The sequence below is a fragment of the Aplysia californica genome, unplaced genomic scaffold, assembly GCF_000002075.1.
Source record: "Aplysia californica isolate F4 #8 unplaced genomic scaffold, AplCal3.0 scaffold00005, whole genome shotgun sequence".
Lineage (NCBI taxonomy): Eukaryota > Metazoa > Mollusca > Gastropoda > Aplysiida > Aplysiidae > Aplysia > Aplysia californica.
Genome location: NW_004797275.1, coordinates 415,057 through 424,164, shown reverse-complemented (window position 1 = coordinate 424,164; position 9,108 = coordinate 415,057). Strand labels below are relative to the sequence as shown.

The 9,108-nt window shown below is 39.6% G+C and overlaps 1 protein-coding gene across 1 annotated transcript in view; it reads right to left on the bottom strand.

Moving 5' to 3' along the window:
* The window catches only part of LOC101858371, a gene marked incomplete at its 3' end in the record, with an annotated part of 17,916 nt that overhangs the window by 7,097 nt on the left and 1,711 nt on the right, over positions 1 to 9,108 (bottom strand). The window contains 9 exon segments of the mRNA XM_005089363.3: positions 516 to 625; positions 1,934 to 1,999; positions 2,726 to 2,806; positions 3,825 to 4,042; positions 5,069 to 5,198; positions 5,898 to 5,993; positions 6,843 to 7,001; positions 8,219 to 8,341; positions 9,102 to 9,108. The exon segment at positions 9,102 to 9,108 is cut by the window's right edge and continues 137 nt beyond it. Of these exon segments, the coding sequence (XP_005089420.2) occupies positions 516 to 625; positions 1,934 to 1,999; positions 2,726 to 2,806; positions 3,825 to 4,042; positions 5,069 to 5,198; positions 5,898 to 5,993; positions 6,843 to 7,001; positions 8,219 to 8,341; positions 9,102 to 9,108 (990 nt within the window).

Below are 9,108 nucleotides of genomic sequence, written 5' to 3'. Positions count from 1 at the left end.
GGGGGGGGGGGGGGGGAAAGCAAGGCAGACAAACAGAAATAATAGAGAGAAAGAGAGAGAAAGAAAAGAAGTTGGACCTAATAGTGACACTCTCCTTAGTTTAGTTTTAGTTTTAGTAAAGGTTTTACGGCGCCTGCAACTGCATAAGATAAGGTCATATGGGCGCCAGAAGATTAGAGGTGTTACAAGAGAGTAACAAACATAAAAAAGAAGAAGGGGAGAAAAGGACGATAGATGTTTGATAGGAAAGAAGAAGCAAACCACACCAGAGCACCCGCCAACCACCCACTGACACTCTCCAACCACTCGCAAATCCAGTGTCAATTCGGCAACATCGCACAAGAATAAGAAAGTCGAGACAACTGAAAAAAAGAAACCTGCAGAACTGCAACAGAACTTTTGAATCCAAGGGAAAAGAACTGGGTAGGTTAGGTATTTTGGCAGGCATCGTTCACCTTATTTCTTTTGTTTTGTTTTCGTTTTGTCTCTAAACTCAATTATGTCTCCTGACCTACCTGTTCGAAGTGGCCGCATTGGACATTGCCAGTTGGTACATCTTGGTGACTGTGCGCAGCATTCGCTTACGCTGCTTCTCTCGTGCCCTCAACTCTGTTTGCTGGCGAACCTGTGGTGATGGGTTTTTTTTATTGTTTCAGTCTTTAGTTTTAGTAAGAGTTTTACAGCATTTGCAACACAATATGGTCATATAACTTATAAGTGCTGAAGATTAGAGGTGTTACAAGAGAGTAACAAACATTAAAAAAGAAGCAGGAGAGATCTGTATGATAGATGTTTGATAGGAAAGAAGGAGCAAACTACACCAGAGCACCCTCCAACCACCCACTGTTTGAGTTTTGTTTGTTTGAACAAAGAGATGCAATTTAACATAACGATACCTCTGCACTCTGACAAAACGCCTTTTATCATTTTTGGTGACAATTTTTTTTTAATTTGCTAAATCAAGAGGATAATCAGTTACCCTTTTTGTATAGAAAAAAATCAAACTGATACTGTCTAGTTTTTTAAATAAATTAGCTTTCAGATTACGGAAAACGTCTTTTTTAAACGGTTACGCTGACAAAATGCCATTTTATCTCGAAACTGCTGTGAATAAGAAAAAGGCATTTTGTCAGTGTACAGCTGAATAGTCAATATTAGCGCTAAGGGAATAAGTAAGACAGACATCATACAGAAAGAAAAGAAGTTGGTGGAGAAACACAGGAAAAAAAATAAGAGAGAAAAAATTGGTCATGATTTGATTGGAAAACGTGAGAAAACAGACAGAAATTACAGATAGATAAATTTTTAAAAAGCAACCGGGACCTTCTACTACTTCTACCAATGCCCTCCTACCATGTAGCTTAAAATTATTTTTTTTATTTGATTATTATTCGAGAATATGCACACACTTTGGAATGCACCAAATAATAAATCATTGCTGTTGCAAGAAAAATTCATTTCTTGGTTTTACCATGCTATAGAGAGTGAGTAAAAAAAACTCTTCACATAGAATTTGAAGACACACACACACACACACACACACACACACACACACACACACACACACACACACACATAAACCTCAAGACAAATACACAAACACATATATACACACATACACAAAGAAACATACACACAGACAAAAAGGTATGCGAAAAAAAACACTTAAACAGACAGACAGAAAGAAATATAAAAACAAAACATACAAAGACACACATAAATAGACAGAGACACATGTACAACCAGTGAGACACACACCCATACAAACAAACAAATAAACAAACAAACAGACAGACAGAAAGAAATATAAAAGCAAAACATACAAAGACACACATAAATAGACAGAGACACGTGTACAACCAGTGAGACACACACCCATACAAACAAACAAATAAACAAACAAACAGACAGACAGACAGAACCAAAGACCAACCTCCTCGGGGTCTGGGGGTTTGGGGGCCAGGTTCATGGTGAAGCAGTGCAGCTTGGGCATCTCCAGCTGGAGACAGAGAACATCAAATAGGTCAGGCACATGGGAGTTGGGAGGGGGAGTCATGCAGATGAGAGAGTCACACATGGGGACAGAGAGCATCACATGGGTCAGTCACATGTGAGAGACAGTCATGCAGATGAGTCGCACTCAGGTGAGAGAGTCATGCATGTGAGAGAGTGAGAGAGTTATATTGGGAGAGAGTCACTTAGGTGAGAGGGTTACACAGGTGAGAGAGTCATGCATGTGAGAGAGTGAGAGAGTTATATTGGGAGAGAGTCACTTAGGTGAGAGGGTTACACAGGTGAGAGAGTCATACTTATGATAGAGTCATATTTGTGAGAGAGACAAACAAGTGAGCGAGTCACGGTGATAAAATCCAAAGTCTTTCATTGTATGAAGACAAGGTTTAGTTTGCTAGCATACACCTCTTCCCCAACTTATGACCCAACAATAGGGCAGAAGGTAAGTAAAACATCTAAAAATTTCACAATTTTCGGTGGGAATGCATCAAACCCCCATCTCCCCCCCACAAAAAAAATAATTTTTTAAAAAAAATTAATAAACCTGAAAAATAAATAGCCAAAAAAAAAATCCCAGAACACTGTGACAGAGCTGTTTTCCATGGACACTTTGAAGCTGTTCCCAGGTTCAACACTTCTAAAACTTGTACAGTACAAGAACGTAAAAACTTCACAACAGGCAACTACAATGAGTCATCGTGCACTCACTGACCTTGGGGAACCTTTTGTCCAGATCTGCCTGTGGGTCTGGCTTGACTCGAGCCCCGTGGCCTGCCCCGATGCTTCGACGACTCTGAAAACAAAACGCACATCTTTCTGAAAATCAAGTCATTTCCCTGTATTTCTTTTTCAAGAGCAAAAAATTTCAGTACAGCATAGTTGTTTTCGTGACACTAAATCTCGTGTTGAAAGTCTTTTGGATGGAGGGTTAAATTGAAAAAAGAAAAAGAACAAAAAAAGCAACAGTTTGTGGGGGGGAGTTGGGGGGTCAGATGCTTTTTTTGTGTCGAAAAACAATTTTGAAGAATAAATATATGCAGAGAATTTATAATGGAAAGATAAAAGTGATACATAGATGAGGAGATGAAGGGAGATGTGGAAAAGTATGGAGCAATACTGTACTACTTGATTTTAAAAACTCCTTATACTGGAATGCAGTTGGAGAGAGAGAGATATAAAAATAAACATGGGAAACAGCAAGTCCATGCAACTGAAATAATTAATTTTTTAAAAATATTTTTTTACTCAGAACAGAACACAGATGAAGAGATAGGCAGAAAGACAAATGTGAAGCATACTAGGAACACAATAGAATAAGCCACACACCTCATTTTCATAACACAATACTGTAGGTATCAAATTAAAGATCTGTGTAAGCCTTACAGGTAAGTGAAAATGATAGTAATCTTGTTGTTTTGGGAGGTGCTCTCTATTACTTTTAACATGAATGATGAAAACAGGAACAAAGTCTCTGATACCTTAACTCTTTATCTCCGAGGGGGTAAACCCACTATGCCAGGGCCCTTTTTGGTGCTAAATCTAAAAATGACAAAAACGTCATTAAATGGGTCATTAAATCGAAACTAGCAAACCTATTTTGATAGTTTTTCATATAATGAATGAAATTCCGGTATAAGAGACCTGTTTTCACCGATTGCCGAAAAGTACTAATTTGATGTCAAAGTCGTCGTAAAGGAATATGCCCAAGCCGCTGTCAGCGGCTCACCCGCACAGTGGTTCTGACCCCTGCGCCTCGCCGGAGATAGAGAGTTAAACATGAAGGATGACAACAGGGACACGGCGTCTATTACCTTAAACATGGACGGGTACTGCTGAGTGATCGCCCAGGTCTCTGTGCGTGTGCCGGGGCGGGAAGCCTCCTGGTTCTCCGAGATGCGGCTGAGCGAGCGAGCATGGTTCGCCTCCAGACGGGCGGCCAGCCCTGGGTCGGGGGCCAGGGAGAAGATCTCGCCGGGGTCTCGCTGGCTGGTGGAGGTGTAGACGCTGGAGCCCGGAGACTTGTGGGATTCTGAACATCGGGGGAAATAGGTTGATTGTTTAGTTTTAGTAAGGTTTTTACAGTGCTCGCAACTGCATAAGGTCATATGAGTGCCAAGGGATGGATGTCAACAGACAAGTCCAAATGGGGAATCAGGCTTACTGCGCTCACCTCTCTAGCCTCAACGTCACAAAGTCTGTTTCAACTATCAAGGAACCCCGGAAATAGCAGTTCACAAGAGAGTGACAAACATACAAAAGAAGTAGAGGGAAAATGACTTTAATAAGGATGAGGAAAGAAAAAGCAGCCATTCCCCCCTATGTTTTGTTCCAGCACATTATGAACATGACATTCATAAATCAGCCCATTTACAATTTTACTGTGCATAAGAACATGTTAATATCCCCCCTTTGGAAATGGCCTAAAGACATAAGTTGATCGAGGAACAGTCAGAGGTGTGACGTGTGTGTGTGTGTGGTTAGCTGTGTGATTTTCGGGAAAGTGGTTGAGTACGGTAGGCTACCTATTTGACATTGAAGAAAACAAGGGCAGGCCGAGGCGTGAGCCCAGGACTGTGGAAGACTGCGTGAGTTGTGGTCAAGGCGCAGAGCAGAGAGTTGTCACCAGTCAGTGCAAATTGGATTGCTACAAGAGGTGGGAGTGCATAGTTAAACCACTAGAGTGTATAGTTAAACTACAGTGTATGTGTGTATGGGGGGGGGGAGGTCACCACCAAATACCACGAGCACTGTTTCACAGCTCTCCACTTTCTGCTTCAAAACCAGTCCTACTTTTCTAATAATCGAAACTGAAATCTACAGCTGAAGAATGACCATTTTTAGCAACATGTTGAGATAGGTATTTATTTCCCCTTTATCTTCATACATAATGCATGTGGCTAATATTGAAAATTGAACTCAAAATCTATAATTTGTCTGAGGGTAGGCAGAATAAGAAAGTAGGTCACAGATAAGGCCTGGTCCAGGTAAGGAAAACCCCCTGGTAGTGAAAGAGTTAAATAAGATGTACATTGATGATGGTATTTCCCAACTGTACCTGAAAATTTCCCACCGTGGAACTGGGCGTTGAACGTGCGAGGGTCTTGCATCTCCTCTCGGAACTTGTTGTAGTCGCTGACCGTCTTCAGCTTGCCCTGCTGTCTCAGCTTCTGCTCCAGGCCCACGATCTGACGAAAACACACAAGAAACAGGATGTCCGTTATTTTGCGCACATCCACAATTGAAAATGGAGCATTGAATGCTGAAAATGTCGCAAACTTTTCTCTGCCAGAATTGGTCTCATCGGCCACAGCAGAAGCCACAAGTCATCGTAACCTTTGATTATTCTAATTCTTTTGATTTTCTTTAGAAATATTCTCCTCTGCCGATGTACTTATCATCGTCCGACATTGACGCAGGAGTTAATATTGTACGTTTATATTACTGATGCAATAATTAAGAAGGAAATGTTGGCTCAATTCTCAGAAGGGAGCCCAAATACTCGACATGAGCCTGGGGAACCTGCAGCGACCAGCAGGCTTCGCACTTGAGCTGGGATGTCTATTTAAAGATAAACGAGACGAAGACTGATGATTGACACGATGTCAGTTACCTTTATATCACAGATGAGACTGCAAACAAATGAAATGGAAAACCTTTGAAGATTTCCACAATGAGATTTAACAAAGTCACTACAAAATGAGGTAGAGACCAAAGATTAACATTATTTATCACCATGATTTCAACAACAAAAAATTTGATTAGAATAATTTTGAGCACAGGAATTTTTAATCTGAGGAGTTTTCATTTTTCATACTAATCATAGCCCAACAAATTAAAAATGACCAAAGTTATATCATTTAGAACACATGAAAAGTGGTACTTACATGATACAGATCTGTCTTTGGCACACTGACAGTGGCGGGCGTTGTGTCAAGCGTGTGTCGCTCCAGTCGTTTCTTCACATGGTGGCTGGCTCTTCTCTACCCAGGGGAGAGTTCAAAACATGACATAAAGTCTTAGCAAATAAATCAATAAACACATGTCCAATCACTAATGATATGTGTCGATGAGGTCATAAAAACACCTATATTTTAAAAAAGAAACACTCATATATCCATACACATAAATTATGATAATATTATAGATATATATCCACAATTATATTGCTTTACAGAAACAGGGAAGACCAGAAGCAGATGCAGAACAGCAAGACCAGGAAAAGCAATGGGAGTATTTTTGTGGCTGATGAATATCTGAAATTGAAGTAAACTGTATCTGTTTAGTTTTAGTTTTAGTAAGAGTTTTACGGCACTTGCAACACAATAAGGTCATATAAGTGCCGACTGTATCTGTAAACCAAGCAAAGATTACTCAGCAGCAACATTACATGATACATATAGAGCAAAAACATGAGGGATTACTGAAACACCTAGAAAGAAAGTGCAAAACTTTTTTAAAAAATACTTGCCCTTTATATATATAAACACAAAGAAAGTTATGTAAAAAGAAAAAAAAAACGTGACCCTTCTGAAAATCGTCAATGAAGACATTTTTTCTTTTCATATTAGGGCCATTCCATGAAAAAGTGAAACTGCAGTAACACAAGTAACAAGGGAATGATGACCTGCTGATAACAAAATCTAAGTAGTGACAGGGCCATTCTTTTTCTTTTATTGCTGGCATGGTAGAGGCAACCTTCCTCCATATTTTAAACAGCAACTTATTTTGAATTGATCAATATGTAGGCCTCTCCACAGACACTTTGATATGCAATAAGAAATAAAGTCAGTATGGTGACACACGCAACAAAGAATGGACAATTAACATACCTCTTCTTCCTCTTTCTTCTCTGTCAGTTTCTGTCTGATCAGATCTCTCTCTCGGATTTGCCTTCGCTGAGCCGCCACCTTCTCCGACAGCATGCCCGAGTACTCGTTGTAGTAGTAGTCTCGCAGCTTGTACAGGTCCCGCACCATCTGAACGTAGTACTGAACACACCGAGAGACACACACAGGACACAGTCAGACACAAACCACAGTCAGAGCTCAGTTTTCATTTGTTATAGGTCGCTTTTAAGCACAAGGGGGCTAGCCCGAAAAATACTGTTCTGAGAAAATCGAAGGTAAAGTTTTTGCCCCTTGTTCAGTTTCTTTAAAAGACAAGGAGAGTTTTTTCTCTATAAACAAACAAACATACACACCAATGAAACCAAACTTCTTCTAAACGTAGGGCAATGCCCAGTTTTAGTGTTGGTGAAGATTTCTAGAAACCCCCGAAATCTGGGTTAGCCCGCTTGTTCTTAAAAGCGACCATATTAAAATAACCATAATGTGCTCGCTGCGTATCAACCTGTACAAAACAGTCCAACATCTGCTCTACACATGTCCCAAACTGCATGTATCTCAGACCTCAACTTCCTCTCAGTCCTGCCACAGACATCACCCTATGCTGCAATACCAAACAAAAAATGTCTATGACGTCCACTTTTTTTTTACATGGCACTGGGCGGAAGGGCACATGCTCAAAAGCTATTGGATTGACAACAACACTTATTCCACGTGACACTTTTCTCAGTAATATTTTACACATACGATCTTTTTCTCCTATGTCTGAGCGAACAATTCGCTCAGTTGGTAACACACTTGACCATGGTGACATAGGCTCTAGTTTGAACCACAAATTGGGTGTTTCTAAAACTGGGCTGTTTCAGGGCTTTGCAAGGCTCCCTTCTTACTTGGCTCTGTCTCATATTAGAGGGGTATTGAATATGGAGATCCTGCCTCTTATTATTAACCTTACAGTGATGAAAGGGGCATGAAACTCATGCAATGACCCCCTTGACCTTTGGAAATGACTTCCAACTCGAATACTTACAATCTCAAAAACAAGCAGTCGCCAAATATTTTGAAAACAGATTGTTTTCAGTCAAGAACTGTGCCCATTTTTGAAAGAACCAAAGTTCATCATGTTTTTTAAACAGGCAAATGCTCACAGCGATGAATATTTGAAATCTAAAAAGGAAGCGTTCCTTTATTTTAGTTTTATTTCAGACATTTCATTTTATAGCGGTAGTTTTGTCAAAGTAATTCTCTTTCATTCGTACACTAGATAATGTTTAAAAGTCTGTACTATTCTCCATATCTAAAAAAGTTCTATTGGCCCTATTATACAGACACTGCTCATCAAAACCGCGTGAGAAAATTACCTCATCTCGCTCTTTCTGCTTCTCGGCTTCAGCATCCACCTCTGAGTTGTCAAATGATTCTGTTTTTCGAGGATATTTCTTCACTGTCGGCACACGCTTCTTCTCTTTTTCTTTGACTTTATTCTGAAGAGAGAAGCAAAATGAAATGGCATGATTCAGCAGCTGATTATTTCATACAGGTACCATTTCTGCTATAATTGCCTTATACTGAGCACAGCAATGCTAGATAGGAGTTTGCTTTTTTGTGGGGGGTTTTCAAGCACTGAACAGATACAAAACATATGTACACTCATCAGTCACTTTTTGTTATTTGCCATCTATTAGCTCAAGGCCTTTTTATTTAAAAGGACTGAAAGTTATAAATCTAAGAATAATTTGCTGTGAACAATTAAAAATTAAAACAAAGGCATTTTTTTGACTAAACAAGAAAAGAACAGAGCTTGACTTTTTCTTTTTTGAACAAAGGACATTTCATTTTCCCCCATTTCACCATAAAGAATCTTACTTTCGATATAATCTTATCTTAATCTTCTTCCCCAAGTGCCAGATCTGAAAGAAAAATCAGTTATCATTGCTGGACGTGTTTTGGCTCTTGGAAAACCTTTCTGAACTTGGTCTTCTTCTGCCACCCATCTGTTCAAAGTTGTTTAGGTAACTTATTCTTGGTCTACCTCTACCTCTTTTGCCAACAAATTTTCCAGTGAGAGAAAGATTTTCCAGGCCTTTATGTCAATTCAAATATCCTTGGAACTGCATTTGCATTTTTCAAGTATAAATAGTTTTTCTTTGTGACTATTTCTTTCTGGCTTCTTTCCCTCCTACCTTATGAAGTTTCTTTTCACTCCACAAATATATTCCTTAGAAGACAAACGTTGGCACTAACCTCTCTC